This window comes from Poecilia formosa, unplaced genomic scaffold (assembly GCF_000485575.1).
Source record: "Poecilia formosa unplaced genomic scaffold, Poecilia_formosa-5.1.2 Scaffold2, whole genome shotgun sequence".
Lineage (NCBI taxonomy): Eukaryota > Metazoa > Chordata > Actinopteri > Cyprinodontiformes > Poeciliidae > Poecilia > Poecilia formosa.
The window spans coordinates 5,754,650-5,774,559 of record NW_006799941.1 but is presented as its reverse complement, the minus strand read 5'-3'; the positions used below and the strand labels follow the sequence as shown (position 1 = coordinate 5,774,559).

Genomic DNA, 19,910 nt, shown 5'->3' with positions numbered 1-19,910 from the left:
ATTTAGATGAAAACTTGCTTTACAAACTGGAACCACAAAATGAAAGCATCTGCAGTAAATGACGACTGTGGTTATTTCTAGTTAGGTAGATAAAATAAATGTATATAAATTGCAATCAAAAATATTTCTTATTTATTGTTAGTTTTATTTTTTCCTATTGTTTAATCAATTAGTTTAGATATGTAGTAGTGTAAATGTTTTTGTTTTTCTTATGAAGAATATACCTTTTTTACTTAAAAAAGCTTAGCTGTAGCAAATATTTTAAAAAGTCTAAGACATATGTCATTTTGTTCATACAAACGCATAATATATTTTAAATAAATTGAAAATGTTGGAAAAATAAACACAAAATTGTGCACAATAAGCTTAAACTTTCATTGGTCGTATTAAATATTAAATGGGGAGGTGAGTTGGCTCCCTCTAATGGTTTTTGGGAATATGGAGAGTATTTTACGTACTTTTACCTGGTTTTAATTTAATGTGTTGCATGCTTGAACCCAAATGTTTATTTTCTTTTTGTGTTTACGAAATAGATATGAGAGACTCTGAAGAAGCATTCAAGTCAACCACAGAAAATTGATTTATTCCTTTATAAAACCCTTTGTTATCAGCTATGTTATCAGCAATATGACATTCTTTAAGCCATCCTTGAGCTGGCAGATTAAATAAAGCAAGATAGCATCATGAGATCCCTTTGGCCCACTCAACTTTACACTACATCCATCTTGTAATGTCACAAAAATGACCTACCAGTGTTCCATTTTTACAGGCTTAATGGTTTACTGTTCACTAAACACAGAAAACTGGGTCTCATACATCAGTATCTGTCAACAGGAATGTATCCTGGCGAGATTTTAACCTGAAAAAAAGCTTCAGGTTAAAAGTCGCAATGGTTAAAGACTTTTAAACTGCTGTTAATCTAGGAGTAAACATTTCTGAGGAAGAACTTCTTGACCTGTTGCAAGTTGAAGCAAGTTGTAAATGGAAACGTAGTCATAAAAAACTATGTTAAAATTCATTCATGCAGATATACGTAAGCTGTTTCGTTTTTTGTTTTTTTTCTTTTATGGTGCCAAGGAATTTAAAGTAATAAAAAGTTGTAACCTTTGTTACAATTTTGTTGTTACTACAACAAACAACTTTGAAGGACAGAGACTTGCCCTCAAACTGAAAAAAGTGGAAACACAATTTTGAATTAAAAAAAAAAAAAAAAAAGAAGCCATGGTCGTTGAACATGTTTTTTTGACACATTTACTCTAATATTTCTAAAAAAAAAAAAAAAAAAGAGGCCATAGAGACGCAGACCTGAATAGACAGGCTGAACTTGAATCCTGGAAATGGTTTGACTGAAGATGCTGCTCAATGGGTCCAGAACACAACACAAAAGTGCAAGGCAGAGCAATGTTTCCAGAAACCTAATCTTGATCTAAGTCCTGCAGAGCAAAGGCAAACACATCCTCAAACAAAGGCAGTTTAGCACAGCGAAGTAACCTAATATGCATGTTTCTGGGATTTACCAACCATTACTGCGCATCCCAAATTCAAAATCAGTTATTTCTAAATAAAGACCAATCAACAACTTCATCATGAAATGAAACATCCAGAAAACATATTAGCGGCAGCATAGCAAAATGTTTTGCTGCCGAAATTATCAAAATTATTTTCAAACAAAAAAGAGAGCTTATGTGTGTTGGAGGCTGTACTAAGTTGTACTTTAGAGCCTTAGCAGAAAGCCTCTAACATGTAATCAAAGTGTAACTTTACCCTCAGCTTTGAGGTCAGCCCGCCCCACTGTATTACTCTGAAAAATGTAGAAAAGAAAGATGGCTGATAGCATTTACAGGCTTGGCGCTGAAGGGCATAAAGGTGAATCACAACTAAATAGACTGAAGGAGAATCATAGGGCCACTGCACAAAGCTCTGTTTTTAAATAAAAAGCCTTTCACCTTCAAAATATATGGAAGCAGACAGTAAGTAGGTGAAAGACCAACGGAGATGTAGACCTGTACATATTAGAGCTTCCTGTTAAGGTTCTAGTAGCAATGTCAGATTTAATATAAAGCACAAAAATACCTGAATGTGCACAAAGTATTTTGGTCATAAAATGGTGCAGTAATAAGAGAGAGGAGGCTTTATTCGCATCAAAATCACAATTTTTCACCTTACTATTTCTCAATTCTAGTGGAGAGAGGCACTCTGAAATAACTTGTGTTTATTATACTTCTAAAATAAGATAGCACACTGTGTGGAATAAGGTGGAGGACATTGAAAATAACTACCAGCATAACCAGGTGTGAGAAGTTTACCCAAAAAGAGGGACTGCAAAAATGCTAAGGTAAGTCTCTGAAAACCCTAAAATATCAATTTGGGACCTGCACCAGGCGTTTGCTACCGCTGATATGACAGTTGATGTCTGCAGCATCAGAAACAAATCAAAGAGGTTTAATTTTAAAAGAGAGGCATGCAAGGACAAACAATTGCTCTCAAAGAAATCCCTGAAGGTCAGACTGAGGTTTAATAGAACAAATGCAGACAAAAACTGGTACTTCTGCAATAATGTTCTTGAAAAGATGAGCATAAAACTGAATCATTAAATATAAAGCCAAAATAAATAAATAAAAAAAAAACCCTCCTATTACTATCCTTATTATCACCACAATGAGGCCGAGGCCACAGATTTAGTCACATTGATGTAATAGCTTAAGTTTTCTTGGATAGCAAAAATGGCAGCAAAATAAATAAAGAAAAAGAAAACATGGTTATATTTTTCTGTATGTCCATTCTTTGTGTTGTAGACAGATGGGACTTGTGAACTTCTGCTACATCAGTAACTTAAATTGAATTGAAAGTTTGGATCATAAATCATACTGAGTATAATGAAGAAGACTTCTGTTGTCGACATAAAAACAACAACATGAATATTTACATGTTTTGCTGACATGGAGCTGTCTACGCAGGCAGAAAAAGCTTGACAACACTCTATGACTCATAAAAGTCACAGAGAGACATTTCTTTAACAGCAAGTATGAGAATCAAATGGTCAGTCCACTCACTCATTGCCGTCCTCTGAAGCCTGATGATATCCTGGGAGTATCTCCGTCTTTGTTTCAGCATTTTCCATCTCAAAGCAGCTTTTCTTGCCTCAGGGCCACTGGTGTGATATCTGTTGGTGAATATCTGACTGAAGGGCTTGCAATGATCACAGGTAAACAAGTTGGACAAATCATTACAGGGTTGTAAATGAATTATCTTTGGCAGTGTCTTTCAAAGCTATACCGCACAAAGTTACATAAGTACACGGAAATGCAGCTGTGTGCAGATTTAACAGGACAAGACATTTTTCTCTGTAGCTATTTTTAATTACACAAGAAATTTTGTGATGGGTTTTATGTCGAGATTCTAAAGTACAACAGGTAAAGTACGCTTGTAAACATACCCTTTGAACCTCATCACGTTTTGTCACGTTACAGCAAACTCTAATCTATTTTACTGGTATTTAATATAAAGGATTAATACAAAGTTATTCATAAGTGTTAAATAGAAGGAAAAGGATACATGTTTTTAAAAAAAACATGTCTGAAACTGTGGTACACATACATACTTACATATTTAGTCCCCTTTACTCTCATTCCCCTCAATAAAATCTGGAGACATCGAGTCCACCTGTGTAATTTCAATGATGGTTTCTTGGAGAATATTGGTCAAATAAATGCTTTAATGAAGACAGAGCAACACAGCAACAGAATGGGGAGAGAGTTGTGGTGAAGTCTAAAGCAGGGTTAGATTATGAAATCAATTTTCCGAGCTTCGGACATCTCACAGAGAGAAGCAAACCTCAAGCGACGTCGTCCCACCCAAAGTGACAAGCCAGGTAAGGAGAGTGAATTATTCTGAAGGAAGTTATTCAGCTATTAATTGTGCACCCAACCAATCTGTGCTTCCCTCACTAATGATTCCTTGTAAAAATTACAAGAAAAGAAAAAAATTTGTAAGACAACTATGAAAATTCACAAATTTTAAGTTAATTGCAATCCTGTAAGTCGATATGTTTGGAGGCTACAAAAGTCTTCACCTTTCTTCAGGACAGTGAGTCCAAACATCAATCAACCAACCAACCAATCAATTATAGGGAATGACTGCAATGGCATTCATAAATACAACTCATTTTGACTGACATGACAGCAAATGATATATTGATAGTGTTATAAACCAGTAGAGAATTGTATGGAAGCAGAGGATTTGCAATTTGTTGATAGGAATGAGAAACTGTAAGTATGAAAAGCAGCGCTGAGAAGCGCAACTCTGATCAGAGAAATGCAGCAAAGCAGTTGGAAAAAAAAAATTCTGTAAATGTCGAAAGTTGTGTTAAATACTGACCTCTTGTGGTAAATAGAAGAACTAGCCTCTTAAAAGGTCTTAATGAGAGACTCAATGACAAAAATGCTCCTTAAGAGTTCAGAAGTTGGGGCAAATATTTTTACCTGTAGACATAACTTTTATTATTTAATAACAACATTTAGAATGGTCACTTATAAATGTAATTAAATATATATATAAAACACCTTTATTTGTAACATTTTTTATGACTTCTGTCTACACTACACCTTTAAAGTTGAAATGATTTCTGTGAATATCAGCAACAATGTCACCATTTATAAAATTGTATGATCATTTTAGCTCATTTTGTATTTTTGATGTTTCTAAAAAAATTAAAAAAAAAATCCTTTCTGTGGCTCTTTTTTGGAAACTTTATATCTTATTTTTGATCAGATTGTTTTGTCTGACCATGAATTACCAAGAAACTTAGTATTTCTGAGAATACTTGTTCTGGATACGCAGTGCAATACAAAAGAACAGAGTGAATAGACGAAGCCTCCAGATTCAAATGTTTGACATGCGTGTGAAAATAGCGCTGACTCTCCATCATTTTGAGTCAAATGATACAATGTTTGTCTAATAAGTAAAAGCACTATTATTTGAAAGAGACTAATTTCCCTGTAAAACATTAAGGAGAGTAAGGGGGGGGGGGAACAAATGTTCTACATCTGGCCTGTAGCCCTTAAGATAAGTTTGAGCCCCTTCAGAGGGTCTGAGGCGATTATCTGTGTTATCTTTACAAAACAGTCACAGACAACTGTAAATGTACCTCTGGTCTCTGTTGGTTCTGAGAAAATAGGTTGTGTTAGTCTCAATGGCCACTCCTTCAGAAACCACTCTCCACGTCTCATGAAGAACCAGGTATTTTGATCTTCTGACGCGACAGGAAAGAACCTGTTCTGCTCAAGGTAAGATATAAACTTGTTTAACTGCACTAAAAGTTGCTTAAAATTTGACTGTTTGTATGGACATGATGCAAAAGTGTAGTTTCTTATTAGAAAAAAAGTTAATTTGGTTAGTCTGTGTTAATATATATGTGAAGGTGTGTGTGTGTGTGTGTGTATTATACAGATGGATAGATTCGTGAATTTTTGTTTGACAACTATGATATGGAAGTTAATAGAGACACAAGGACAAAAAACATTGATACACGCATGATGTGTGGGTATGCACCAAGCTGATACGGATTAAGTATCACGTCGACAAGTTCTTCGACAACAAGGGGGAGCCAGTGAGTCAGAACCCAGGGAAGCAGAGACCGGTTTAGGTTTGAATAAATATATTTATTCCCAGCGGGAACACAAAAGGGATAAATCACTTTGCTTTCAAAACTGTACGATAAAATGCCTCCCCAATATCAGTCGAGGAGTCCCAAGTTCAGGATAAGATTGTTCTCTATTTTCAATTACAGGAGTCTTAAAAAGCTGGAATCATGCCAGTCAAATCCAGGAGAAGGAACCTCTTTGTTCCACTCCGAAGCCGTCTCGGTATTGGCTCCGTCGTGTCGCACACCTGCTGTCCTCAACTTGCGCCTCACTCGCCAATGAGCTCCGCCGCACCTTAACCCTGTAAATATAAACAAACGCTGTCTATACGTTTTGATTGTAGAGGCAACCGATATCCTCTGCGACCCTCCCAACGAAACGTAGAGGGAAGACTCACAGATGCGGGCAGAGTTCCGCCTCACCTCTATGAAACTCTTGAGTTGTCGGTTTCAGAGCAGTTAACCCCGATATAAGCGCGAGCATAGAAACTACCTCTCAACAATCGAACGCGAATAACGCGATTCACCATGGCAACGGGAGGTTGCCAACTAAGTGAGGACATAACACATTTAACAAAAATAAATAAATAAATACTGTTGGTGTAAATTAGCGTGGCAGAGAATGCGTGAGTGTTATTTAGAAGAGAATTATTAATATTCTTGACGCTACAAAAGGAAGATAATTTTGTCTGAACAAAATATCAATAACTACTGCATGTTGGACACCCTGAAACATATGAATAGATTTTCCTTTAAGTGTCAAAATATGATATTGACTAGATTGCTTTCACTCAATTCTGGGGGTCAGTACCACACAAAACTGTATAAACAAATAAAATAATAAAATAAAGTTATTAAGCTTAAGTGAACAGACAGAAACAAAACTAAATGTGCAAAAACAAATCATAAACAGAGTCTAATGCAGTCCTTTATGTATTCATAGTAAGGAGAGTGTTTTTCATTGACTTGGTACATAAAGAAAGAAAATAAGAAACCGTTATACGATAAAAAAAATATGTACAAGTCCTTCATGACAATACTGATCATAATAAAAATAATACTACTGATAAAGTAAAAAAAAACAAACATAAAAACAATAATAATAATAATAAAGAAATGGTAATATTGGCAATGGAAAAGTAACACTGATTGAATTTATGATTTCATGCTTTCTACTTATGCCATACTGAACTTAAATGCTTTGCAGTCTGTAAATGTACGCAGTTTATAAATGTATTTAACTAATAAACACTGTGTCCATTGCATACTTAATGACACTTATCTAATCCTGACCAAGGTTAAAATGGACCCAAAACAAATCTCCCATGTGAAAACAAAACCAAACCCTGGGGACAGACCTTTCAGCATTGAGCCAAATGTGAGGGGCCAGTGGGCCACAAAGATGGAGTTCATCCTGGCGGTGGCTGGACATATTGTGGGTCTTGGAAACGTTTGGAGATTTCCCTACCTTTGCTACAAAAATGGAGGAGGTAAATCTTTGTTGTTGCTGAGAGCTGGACATTCGCTAACTACATCTTGGTGAAAAGTCAGTTGTCAAAAGACTGTGAGATTTGCGTGACTAATGTGAGGACTGAGGCAATGTCAGGAGCTAAAGTTTTGCTAATGTTACACCTCAAAACCAATGTAAAAGGTGGTCACAGAGCAGAGTTGGCAAGTAGCTATGTTAGTATTGTTTTGTAGCATATTTCTTAGTAAATACGAATGATTAAAAATATTCAGCACTGTTGATATTATTAAATGTCAGAAAAAAGGCTAAGGTGTAAGAGTCAACAACAAGCTTGTGTTGATATTTCTGAGATACTAATCACTGACTTGTTTGTTTTTAAGGGGTTTTCTTCATTCCTTATGTTTTATTTCTATTCACCTGTGGCATTCCACTCTTCTTCCTTGAGACATCTTTGGGTCAATTCACCAGCCAGGGTGGAATAACATGTTGGAGGAATATGTGCCCTCTTTTTGAAGGTATGCGCTAAAGCTGTCGCAATGCTGATGCTACCTGGGTAGAATCAAGCAAAAACAAAAAAGGTTTTGATCAAAACTATTCCATTATAGCTGGACTGTTTGTTTTGAGCAATTGTCCTCCTGGAAGGTGAGGTGAGGTTTAAAACAATGTTTAATGGGCAGGCCAGGCATGGAAAATATTGACTTGAGAAACTATTTTTCAAGTCAGCTCATATCTTACTAAAGTCACATATCTTACTAAAGACATACCTGTCTCTCCATAGGCCTGGGTTATGGAAGCCAGGTTGTTGTTTTGTACACCGGGGTGTATTACATCGTCATTCTGGCATGGACCTTTCTCTACCTGTTTTCATCCTTCAGAACTGAGCTTCCATGGGTGAGCTGCAATAACAGCTGGAACACAGGTAAAAAGCAGGTTGTCAGGATCTTTTACATCAAGTCTTGTTTTTTCCCTGCTAATAACATCTCTGCTTCCTTATAAGTTGCGTGTTTTGAACATGGTCACAATGACACGTCCTCTTTCCACCTGTACGCCAACACGACATCTTCAGTTGTTCAGTTTTGGGAGTAGGTATCAAGAAGTGAAACATTATTTCAGATCTTTTGTTTGTGCGCGTTACTGAATAAAGTCCGTCACAGGAGGAGAATATTGGGGCTGTCCGATGGAATTGACAACATCGGAAGTGTTCGTTGGGATCTGGCTCTTTGTCTGCTTCTTGCTTGGGTGTTGTGTTATTTCTGCGTCTGGAATGGAGTTAAATCAACAGGAAAGGTGCAGTACAGAACTAACAGATTTCCTTTCATTTCTGATTTCTTGTCATCTTGTCCTCACAGTCACTGTAATCTTTGTGCATTAGGTGGTGTATTTCACAGCTACATTTCCATACGTGATGCTGGCAGTGCTGCTTGTCCGTGGTCTGACATTACCAGGAGCAAAAGACGGCATTCTTTTCTACCTCTACCCTGACCCGTCCCGCCTCGCCGACCCAGAGGTACCATTTTAAATCTGTAGCTGTTTTTATTTTTAATTCTAAGACTTAAGTCATGAATATTTGGTTTTCTATCTATCTTTTGTAGCAAATGTAATCAATTCTCCACATTTAAAATCCTTATGAATCAAAAGTATTTTGCAAAGGTACCGTAATTCAGAGAATCCTGGCATACCGTGTTACTAATATGCAAATGTTAAGATTATTGTCTTCTAGGATTTTGTGGTAATAAGGGAAAGGCACAAAGTGCAGTTGTACCAATGAAATAGGCATTGAAGGTCGGTGACTCAATAAATGTTCTCACAGGTCATGTCAAAACGTTTATTCTACGTATAAATAAATTCAAGCCATGGCTTGTTTGCATGTTTATCACAAATTTGTTTTCACAGCACTCCTTCTTCTACATAAATGTGACTAAATATTAGTCACACTCAGATTGGGTCATAAGATGAGTATTAAGATATGGAGTTTGAAACTTTCAAAATTGACAAGATGCAGTGCTTTTGCAGTAATATTATTACACTTTGAGATTTTCCAAATTTCATAGCAACATAAGTGAATTTTAAGGGTTGTAATTGGACAGACCAACACAAAGTAGTGCTTGTTTGCGAAATAGTGAAATTATGCATTGTTTTAATTTTTTTTTTTGTGTGTGGCCTGTATCCAGATCCCTCTCTGCTCACATACCTCTAAATTAATGTCAGTATAAATACAACTATTCTGTGAAGATGGCTGAGTTTTGTTACAGAACCTAAAAAATAAAAAACAAACAAAAAACCACAATGTAAACCAAAGAACTAAGTGACACGATCAGGTTTAAATACTGGACATGTTTAAAGAAGGCAAAGGTGGGGAAAGTTCTGTTTTGGTGGTTTAACTGGGGTGGGTAGACCTTTTTGGTATATCAAATTTAAATTCAATGAGATATGCACACTTAGGTCCTAATAACACAACAAAATGTACCTTTTCAGGTATGGATGGACGCAGGCAGCCAAATTTTCTACTCCTATGGAGTTTGCACAGGTGTTCTGACATCTTTGGGAAGTTACAACAAATACAACAACAACTGTTACAGGTACATGTGATATTTTTTTTTCCACTCATTATATAATTATTTCACTATGACATAATTAACACTATTTCTTTACACTTCCACACTTCCTCCAAACAGGGATTGTATTTACCTATGCCTGCTGAACAGTTTAACCAGTTTTGTGGCCGGCTTTGCCATTTTCTCTGTGCTCGGTTTCATGGCAAAAGAGCAGAATGTTGAAATTTCCATGGTGGCTGAATCAGGTACTGGAAGTTGATGATTTATGTTTATCAGAGATTCCAAGTGATAGAGATAAAACATACTGAAGAAACTTTGTGATGCCATCTAACAGGCCCAGGCTTGGCGTTCATTGCTTATCCTCGAGCCGTGGCTTTAATGCCTCTACCTCAGCTTTGGGCAATATTTTTCTTTGTTATGATCATCTTCTTGGGATTAGATAGTCAGGTAGGAAACATAGCAATTTTTTACTTAAATCTGAAACTCTTTTAAGAAAGTACAGTTGTAATTTTACTGAACAATATCTCTTACCTCAACAGTTTGTATATCAGGAGTCCTTGGTTACAACCATCTCCGACATGTATCCCTCCTTCTTTCAAAAAACCCTTCTACGTAGATTGCTTCTTCTCACAATTTGTGCCGGAGGTTTCCTGGTTGGTCTTGTGATGGTAACTGAGGTGAGTGGTTTGAACAGTTAATCCTTTATCTATAGTATGAACAAATGCAAACGAAGCTGAATTTACTTCAAAATACGACTAAAAACGGGTCAGAATCTTGACCGATGCTCGAGATTATGACATTGAAAATATTAATATATGTACTGTTACGAAAACAAGTCTTCTGTTTTCTTTCTAGTCCAACAAAGTGGTCAGTTCATATGATTTGAATAGTATGAACCACCAAATGTGGTGTCCACACCTCAAGTAGGGCCCTAAATACAAAACTCAACTCTGGCTTGGCATCTTGGGAGTTTTAGTTATTTATAAAATTGAGCGGTTTAAACAAAAATATGTTCTCAACCATTAAAAACTCACAAGCCTCATTCAATGAACTGTAACAAAATGATTGACTTGAGATGATGTGTGTTGAACTGAATTTTGAATGACTAGATTAATGACAATAAAACAAAAAAAATAATAGACTGATATTAAGTGACATCATCTTTGGAAATAAAAGTAACATTGTACATAACATGGCCAATGAATACAGTGGACCCAAGACAGTTTCCTAGAGTAATTTGGAGTTATGTTACGCAGAGGCATCTGTAAAACTCAAATGAGAGTTATAATAAAATAATAATAATAATAATGTGTTTTTATAAAGATTTCCTGCAGTTTGTATACAGCTAGAATACTTCGCGTGACAGAGATTGTGTCTTTTTCAGGGAGGCCTTTATGTTTTCCAGCTGTTTGACTACTACGCCTGCAGCGGGATGACACTTCTATTTTTTGCTATTCTTCAGTCTGTCTGTATTGGATGGGTTTATGGTATGTGATCAAACTCTTTTGATTAACTCAAGTTTTCAACGGCTTCCTCTATTGTGCTGCTGCATGTCGGCAAACTAACAGTATCTAATGTTTCAGGTGCAGATCGTCACTATGACAATGTGAAGGACATGATTGGTTATCGTCCGTGGCCTTTTATGAAATACTGTTGGAGGTACATCACCCCAGCTATCTGTACCGTAAGTGTTTATTTTGTGATATTTTGCATTAATCTGTTTTTTGTGCACATCACTTGTCCAAGTTGAGGACGGCTCTGGACAAAACCAGCCACCCCAAACAATGTCTTGATCGTTTCCCTCTAATCCACTTGTTGTAGTTTTTATGTTTTTTTTATTTTGTATTTAATTATGTTTTTAATTATGTATATATCATGTACAGATATGCATGTAAGCAACAGACCACCTCATAATTTCCTCTGGATTAATAAAATACTGCCTAACCAAACCTACAGTGGTGCAGAGTTAAATGCGGACTAGATGCTAGAAATATCCTTGTGCATATTACAGTGAGGATCCAACTCTAGTCCAACAAATTTCAAAATGTAGGAAATACTCTGAAGCCTTAAGGTTGCAGTGCATTAAATAAACTGATGTGCTTTTTTTTTGTACCTTCTTCTTCTAGTTCACGTTTCTGTTCTCTGTGATCAAACACAAACCTTTGAAATTCAACAACACATATGAATATCCATGGTGGGGATACGCCTTGGGACTATTCTTCACTCTCTCTTCGACATTACTTGTTCCGCTGTGGATGCTGTATGCTGTGAGCATCACTCCAGGAACACTGACACAGGTAAACATACTGAATTTGGAAATTATTCTATTAATTAGGCATCAAGGCTGGGAGGACAACGGAGTGTCTGATGTAAGAAAAAAAAAAGCTTTAATTTACAACATCAAACTGGCAAACAAAATCAACTTTTGCTTCTGTACAGCGGACTATGATATCTGTGTATGCTGACACTGAAACAGAGAAAACTGAAAATTAAAACAAGGAACATAAATGAAGTGAGGTGCATTGTAGGACATCTTTTTTGCCTTTAATATATTTTTCTACCTTTCCAGTTTGTACATTGCACCCGTTGTCATTTTTTTGTATTAAATCATCTTAACACAAATAACAAAAGGTCTTTCTTTCCTTCTACACAGCGGTTAAAACATCTCTGCACTCCAGCAAAGAATGTACCAGCTGGCACAATAAAGAAAGCAGCAAACCCTGAAGCATTTCAGTCATTCACAGACTTCTCCACACTGCGTCCAGCCAATCATCCACAGGAAACAGAAAACACGATTCTGAGGTCATCCGTAGTTTAATCAGCCACGTCTGTTTGTCTAGCCCAAATTATTCAGGTTCTTGGCAGATTTAGATTTAAAATCTTAAGCAAAGAAGAAGAGTATCAGCCTTGAATAATAGTAATTTATCACTCTTTATTTTTGTTTGATTAAAAGAAGGCATGTTAAAAAAATATATACCTTTTTTTAATAATCAGTGGAAATTTTCTGGCACTACAGTACCTATTCTTACATTGCTCATCAGTTATAAGCATTCTGGTGATGAGCTTCAAGTATATTACTTAGGAACGCGTCCTTGTGAGCATCCTAATCCGTGGCTGTCCAACTCTAGTCCTTGAGTGCTAAAAAGTTACATTTGAATTGAAAAAGTAGGTCATTAGCATGAACCCAGTAGAACTTGATGGGATGGTGCGGAGATAAATTGGACCTGGACAAATTTAAAAGTCGTAGGACTTTGGCTCTGGAGGAGCAGAGTTTGTCACCTTTGGTGGGATCTTTAGCTATCTCCACAGATCCTTCATCATATTCTAGCTCGGATGCTCTAAAATGTCAATATTACTTATGGTCAGAACAAATACACTGATAAAATGTGAATTTTAGTTTAAATCTAAATCTGCCAAATATATGAATCATTTGGGACTAGATCTAGCTACAAATCCGAAGATGAAATGTGACATTATGGTTTTTGCTGCAATAATAGCAAAGTTCAAATTCTTTGTAAACAAGTGGATCAAAGGTTAAAACCAATCCTACCTTCTAGAAAGATGGCAAACCCCTGGAGCTACTTTTTGAAATACTCGTTAGTCAATCACTTGATTGGGTCTGAAAGTTGAAATGGAGAAAGTCAGAGTTATTAATATTTCAAGGCAAGGGAAAGCAAAATAAAAATATATTTTTATAAGAGTTAACAGCATGTGTAAAGATTTACTGGAGCGTGCTTACATCAAAAATTCAAAACTATGTTAACTTTATTAAATCTAAAGATTCAGTTAAAAAAAGAATAACACTGTACTCTGTTAGGGTACAGAGGTTTTAGGAAGTGCTTCAAGAGTTACTCTGACTTCCTGTAAGGTTGATGTGTCAGGGAAGAAAAATAAATAATTGGAAGAAAATAAAATCAACTTAATATATTCTTTTTAACTTCATTTCAATTATATATTATGAAGCAATAAAAGACTTTTCCAAATGCTATGTAAATATAAAAGGACAAATGTTCAACCCAGGTTAAATATCCTCCAGCACTTTATTAAACACCAGAAGCTTGCTACAGCAAACCAGCTCTACTCTGACACTTGAAACTGTGGAAAAACTGGCCTGTAGGCAGTTCACAGCTTTAATCACAGACAGATTAGAGGGTAATGTGAAACAAAACTGTTCAGCCAATTTACACTGTCATGCCGTGTTGCACCAGGTGCAGCTGGTGCAACATGAAACCTTTTAAGGAGATCCAGACTGAGAACTAGTTACTGAGACAACAAGTTCAGTCCAGATACTAAATACTGTGGGTATGAAATTATTCAGTACTGGTTACATACACAGCACACTATCTTTATCTGTATTTCATTTATTCCACTGCCAATGTGGTAAAAAAACAAAAAACAGCACAGTTATCAATCCAGAAGAAAAAGAAATATTACATGCAAATATATATATTTTTTACAAAGTTATTTGATGAGCTTTTGTGTGACATACTGAGAGGGAAATTGAGCTAAAAGGACTAAAGTAATATACCTGTTTGGGTAGCCATTCTTATTTAAGTTGTTGTTCTTGGTTACCATACCATAAAAAGATACTTCTCTTGACCATAGCAGATCATATATCTGAAACACAGAAATTTGTCAGTTCAAACGAAATAAAGCAAAACTGCCCTATTTAATATTTGATATTTCTTTAATTACAATCTACTGCTTAGCTCAGTCGGGTTGTTTCTTCTTTCCATAATTGAGCTACATACCAAGTCGTTCCTCATTTCATTGTTTTAAGTTTATTTTCAGATTGATAATTTTTCATTTTTGTAACTGCAAACTTTTGGTTTCAAGTGAATATTTCAAAAACCTTTTTTTATTCCTTGTTTGTCTCATTTTCTTATCCTAAACTTCAAAACATCTATTTCATTCCAGGATATGTTATGCTGGGATTGAATGGAGCATTAAAAAACTTTTTTTGGTTAATGGTTGGACATAAATTATATTTTAATAAATGCATCATTCTATATAATTACTGGCGCCTTCTTTGTCTCTAAACCTGAAGGTACACAAAACATGAGAAAAGGTATTTTCAGAAAGAGATTAATTTGGATGAATCAGACTTTCCAGATATCTGAATATACCAGATTAATATGTTCAAACAATTACACGCAATCTAATAACACAAGAATGTATTGTTCTGGAAGACTTTGTTGGTCCAGAGATGAATGAGTTTTGGGGCTAAATGTACGCATCAAAGGTAAAACAAAAGCAAAAGACATGTGAAGATGCTGGATGAAGCTGCTGTGAAAATACATTGTTAGAATCGTCAATAAGAGCTGAGAAGTTACTCAGAGAGGAAGAAGCCATTACTTCAAGTGGGATGTAAAAAGAAAGATTACAGTTAGCACATCTACGTAAGAACAAAATTTCGCTTTTGGAGACATTCCTGTGCTGTTACTGTTTTTGTGTATATTTGGTGGTTAAAAAAAAAAAAAAAGTGGGAAGCTTACAAACCTTATGAGGGCGTATCAAATGTGAAGCATGGAGATGGAGACAATATGCTAACAGCAAATATATCAGATTTTATATAGACAGACATACAGAAACAGTTTTTTTCAATGTGCTTGTTAGATAAAAGGAGATGCTAAATTTAAATGTTTTTTAATGCATTTTAAGATTCTCTTATTTGCATTTAAATCTTTAAATGGCCTTGCTCCCTCCTATCTCTCTGAGCTGCTATATATACACTGTCCTCCTCGAGCTCTTAGATCAGCGAGCCAAATGAACCTGGAGGTGCCGAGGACTTCGAGGAGGCAGAGAGGAGACAGGGCGTTTGCTGTTGCAGCTCCTAAACTTTGGAATTCTTTACCTATGTCGGTAAAACAGGCCTCTTCTTTAGCAATTTTTAAATCTGCTCTTAAGGCTTACCTTTTTCGGTTGGCCTTTGATTCAGTTTGAGCTGCTGCTTTCCTGTATTTATCTGGGTATGTTTATGTATTGTATAGGGTGTTCTAAGTCACTGTATTGTTGGTTATAGTGTGTTTTAATTTTGATTTTTATTTGATTAATTTTGTGATTGTACAGCACTTTGGTCAGTGGTACTGTTTTAAAGTGCTATATAAATAAACTTGCCTTGCCTTGCCTTTTACAAAGAAATAGTCCTCCTCATAAGTCAAAAAGAAAATTATGTCTCCCATCTATTGAAATAAAGTTTCATGGAGTTTAGGTGAAGGTATGCTATTAAAACAAAACTGTATGCCTCACATACACAAAACAATAAAAACATTTGGAGAAATACCCCAAAACATTAAGGATTTTCTTGAGCTTTTTCCATCACAAAAAAGTAATACTCCAAATCTGTGGGCATCGTTAACAGTTTGTGTCTGATTTACTAGGAGACTGCACATAATAAATAACCTTTTATTTTTTTTACTATATGTAAATAGATAGGGCTTAACTGATTCAGAATTAAATGATTGCATTTATTTGACCGTTATGACAAATGTGTTGGAAATAAATTCCCCATTGTGGGGTGATAGAAGGTTTTTCTATTATATTTCTATTCTAGAAATCTTGAGTGAATTAAAGTTTGCCTCTAGAGGGCGCTTCAGCCACAATGAAAAACACAGATCTTTCTTTAATGCTATAATAAAGTAATCCTTGAGTTTTAGCACACAAAGACATTTTGTGGTAGTAAAAATCAGTCCCTTTACTTGTCTGGTTTATCTTCAAAATATGCAATAGGAATCCAGGCATGGTAATAGCACTCAGCTTTTTTTATTTCGGAGCATGCTCACAGCACATCCGTGTGTGGTAAAAGGTATAACAGAGGAATAGGAAAGGTGAAGAGGAGAGAGGGTGGCATTAGGTAGTAATCCTTGCTACACGACTGTCAAAGCCACAGTGAAGGCTGAGATTAAACAGGACTGATCACGTCAGCAGTCAGTCTACGGCAGCAGGGCCAGAGAGACTTCTCTCACATCAGTGTTCTTGATGGGAGAACATCAAACAACAACTGGATTGTTTGATGGTGGCTGACTTTAAATTGAATATTTAAAAGTTGCTGGATAGGACTGATTTACATGTATGTCTAAATTAGTCCTAGTACAGCTTCTGACTGAAATAATTTTGGCTTCTTTAGAGTTGATTTGGTTTCTCTTTTACTTCGTTTAGTTATTTCCGCAGACCCTAAACAACCTGACTTATAGTCTGGATGGTGGATCCGTTTTCTGGGAATCCATGTTTTCTTCTCTTTATGTTTTCTGTCGTTTTCACAAAAAAATGCAATTACAAATTAAGATTTATTTAAAGAATAGTGTCCTGCCATTATTAAGTTATACAAGACAAACCAATTCATTTGAAAATTTATTTATAGACTTTTTTTTGTGTGTGTGGTTATGTGTTTAACATATTAAAATCAAAACTGCTGATGTGGTGACATAGACTTTTATCTCATTTTGTGCCCGCTGATGTTTTTCGGCTCTGATCACAGAAAACCTACCATGTTACGTGTGTAATTTGTGCTATTTATTCTTTAAAGCTGTATCTATTTTTGGTTTGAACACTTTTCTCGTTAACACATATTTTTTTCCAACTGAAAATATTTCTTAGGCAGAGTTGTTTGAATGGCTGTCCTTTCTTTCATAACTAACATTTACCCCAGTGAGATTTCTATCTATCAATAAAGTTTAGATGCTTTCACTGATTTTACAGTTTTTGTTGTGTATTTGTTATGCGCTCATTCATTAATTAAAACACAAAACTATTTGCAGTGCTTTATTTCTGTGCATTACAAGGTGTTCTAGATCACTGTTATGTCTTCCTGACCGACTAAAAGATTAGATGTAGTTCCTGTTTGCTTCCTGTCACAGTTTCATCACACTTCGGCCCCACAAGTGTGCTAAGTACTTGTTGCTGCAAAGCAGAGAGTTAATGCCAATTAGCTGTTGTTTATGCGTGACTGTAAGCATGTAGCATGGCACCCCAGTGATCTAAGCTTTTTTTGGACTTCTCACCTTGCTCAGGCTTTTATGTAAATCTCATTTAGCGCTCAGCTCTGATATCCTCATTACAACAGATGTCACATATTTATCTATCTATCCATCTATCTATCTATCTAAAATTATTCTAATTTTAGATAGATAGAATACCCTAACGCATATTAAGGTATTCTGTACCTTAATATGTATTCTTATTTACACAAGTCAGATTATGAGAATGACCAAAACATAATGACTGCAAGCAGAAAAGCTAACATTAACTGGACTGTTCAACCCTCAAGCCTTCCATTTTTTCTACTACCTGGTATCAGGCCTTTCTGATACCAGGTAGTAGAAGGCCTGATACCTGAAAAAGGTATCAGGCCTTTCTCAAAAAAAGGCCTGATACCAGGGGAGCAAAAATAATGGGTCAACTGGCACATAATGAGGGGAAGTGCAAATTCAACCTTTCCAGGAATAAGTTCAGTTCACACAGGTTATAAGTAAATTATACTCATCATCAGTGGTGGTTTTTGATATTTACAGCATGTACAATTATTACGGGCAAGTTTAAAAGTGGGCACATCAGCACCAACTTAAAAAAAACAAACAAACATTAAAAAGCGTCTTTGTATTAGACACAATATTTGTTTTCTTTATTTTTTTTTATTTTTTATTTTTTTGCAAGTACCTTTAGTGAAGATCTGGGCTACCCCTGTACTGAGAAGGCTCACCCTGTTTGGATCTATTTAACTCTCTGCTGCTGTCTTTACTTGTACAAACTCAAAATCTCTGTTTTCATTCACTTATTTTCCTGTTTTAGTTATCTGAAGTCAAACTGAATTGATTGTCAAAGGAAATTTGCCTCTGCGAGCTATGCCATTAAAGCAGTATGATGTCCGTGTTCCTTTTCACTGTAATAAAATCACAAATCCTATACAGATAAATGAAGGCAATGTCAACATTATCTGCAACTCGTGAACAGATGTCATGTTCGCAGGAAGAACTCTGCTCAATTCAAGATCAGGCGAGTTCAATATCCTCCAACAAAACTGACGCCAATCATGCGCTCATCTGCATTTTTTTTTCCATCTTGGAGGGCTGCATTTTAAAATAAAATATTCTCTGTGCAGCAAGTGAACAACTGTAATACATAAAATATTTTAAATGTCTGCCATTAGATGCAGTTGATAGTTCAGTGCATCCAAATGACTTACTGGTTTTCCCCAAATATTCAAGCTATGTGATTTTTAGCCGTTAGCTGAAAAAACAATAGGCTAAAATAATCTGAACACTCACAACAATTTTTTGAAGTAACTAGCTTGAACAAAGGTAATAGTTTAAATATATTTTGTATGAAGCATTCAACTAAATTTTGACAATAATTTTAGGAAATGCTGTTTGAATATGGCTCCACTCGGACAAGCCATTAGCTTGGTCAGTTTCACTGGTAGTGAAAAAAATGTAAAAAAAAAAAAATATTGTTATCTCTCTAAATTGAGACTTTTCAAATATATGTATATATCTTCTGCAAGATCATTTTTAATTTTCACAACAGAACTGATACTCAGTCCAGACAGGCCACCAACATATTACACAGCTACTACAAAATTAAAGCCTGAGGGTATTGTTGAAAATGGATCAAAAATGTGCCACACACGGAGCAGAAAATCAGCCAACACAAGCAATCAGACTTTACTTTTTTTATTATTTTTTAGCGCTAAAAAAGGAGACGCTTACTCTTACAGACTAGGTGTGAATGTGACCGAGTCTATACAGTATCTGATCAAAAACGGGAAGATTCGTTTACTATACTACGGATGCACCTGGTGGTCATCTGATGTCTTACGTCATTTGCATCAACTAAGTTTCTATTTCCTGGGAGTCGGGAGTCGAAGGAGTTTCTATAGATGTTACAATTACAAGGGCCTTTTGTGTGAAAATATGAGAATGTGGTGTGTGAATGCGTGTGAGTGTATTTGAGCTTGATAAGCGCCTCAACAGTATGTAAAAGAAAGCAGACATGCACTGGGAAAACAAGCTAAATTCAAAATGTAGACAGTTAAAGATTTGCATTATAGCATTTCATGTAGAAATTCTACCAAAAATGGCTGTATAATAAGTCTTATTGTCAATAATAAAAAAAAAATCCCCACAGAATACCGATTCACTCTTTGACCTGAGAGTTATGCGAGTTGACCTCTTTTCTGTGAACAATTCAGCCTGAACGTAATCACTTCACATGAATTAAAGACGACAGGTGTCACCCCCAACGTGCACCG

At 35.7% G+C, this 19,910-nt stretch overlaps 1 protein-coding gene and 1 long non-coding RNA gene across 4 annotated transcripts; one reads left to right on the top strand and one right to left on the bottom strand.

Moving 5' to 3' along the window:
* Positions 1-5,174: 5,174 nt before the first annotated feature.
* On the top strand, positions 5,175-14,062 carry LOC103137578 (sodium- and chloride-dependent GABA transporter 2-like). 3 transcript variants are annotated; one of them, XM_007551384.2, is made up of 15 exons: positions 5,175-5,285; positions 6,939-7,131; positions 7,490-7,624; positions 7,888-8,028; positions 8,107-8,191; positions 8,264-8,396; positions 8,482-8,616; positions 9,585-9,688; positions 9,785-9,909; positions 9,999-10,111; positions 10,204-10,341; positions 11,049-11,151; positions 11,248-11,348; positions 11,791-11,961; positions 12,318-14,062. In XM_007551384.2, the coding sequence occupies exons 2-15, from the start codon at positions 6,945-6,947 to the stop codon at positions 12,480-12,482; spliced, it is 1,836 nt and encodes a 611-aa protein (XP_007551446.1). In that variant the 5' UTR covers positions 5,175-5,285; positions 6,939-6,944; the 3' UTR covers positions 12,483-14,062. The 3 variants fall into 3 exon arrangements, with proteins under 3 accessions (XP_007551446.1, XP_016526857.1, XP_016526863.1); XM_016671377.1 differs by lacking the exon at positions 5,175-5,285 and adding an exon at positions 7,248-7,308 and having other exon boundaries at positions 7,067-7,141; positions 7,420-7,624; XM_016671371.1 differs by lacking the exon at positions 5,175-5,285 and having other exon boundaries at positions 6,661-7,131.
* LOC103137590 (uncharacterized) lies at positions 5,640-6,505 on the bottom strand. The gene is made up of 2 exons (XR_001662071.1): positions 6,040-6,505; positions 5,640-5,943 (listed from the first exon to the last, which is right to left on the bottom strand). It is a non-coding gene; the product is annotated as an uncharacterized LOC103137590 (long non-coding RNA).
* Positions 14,063-19,910: the final 5,848 nt, after the last annotated feature.

Bases quoted from the DNA above. Each gene is read 5' to 3' on its own strand.
- LOC103137578 (XM_016671371.1), top strand. From the start codon at position 6,873: ATGTATTTAACTAATAAACACTGTGTCCATTGCATACTTAATGACACT. The intron at 7,132-7,489 runs GTAAATCTTTGT...TTTGTTTTTAAG, and splicing joins TTGCTACAAAAATGGAGGAG to GGGTTTTCTTCATTCCTTAT. The intron at 11,349-11,790 runs GTAAGTGTTTAT...TTCTTCTTCTAG, and splicing joins TCACCCCAGCTATCTGTACC to TTCACGTTTCTGTTCTCTGT.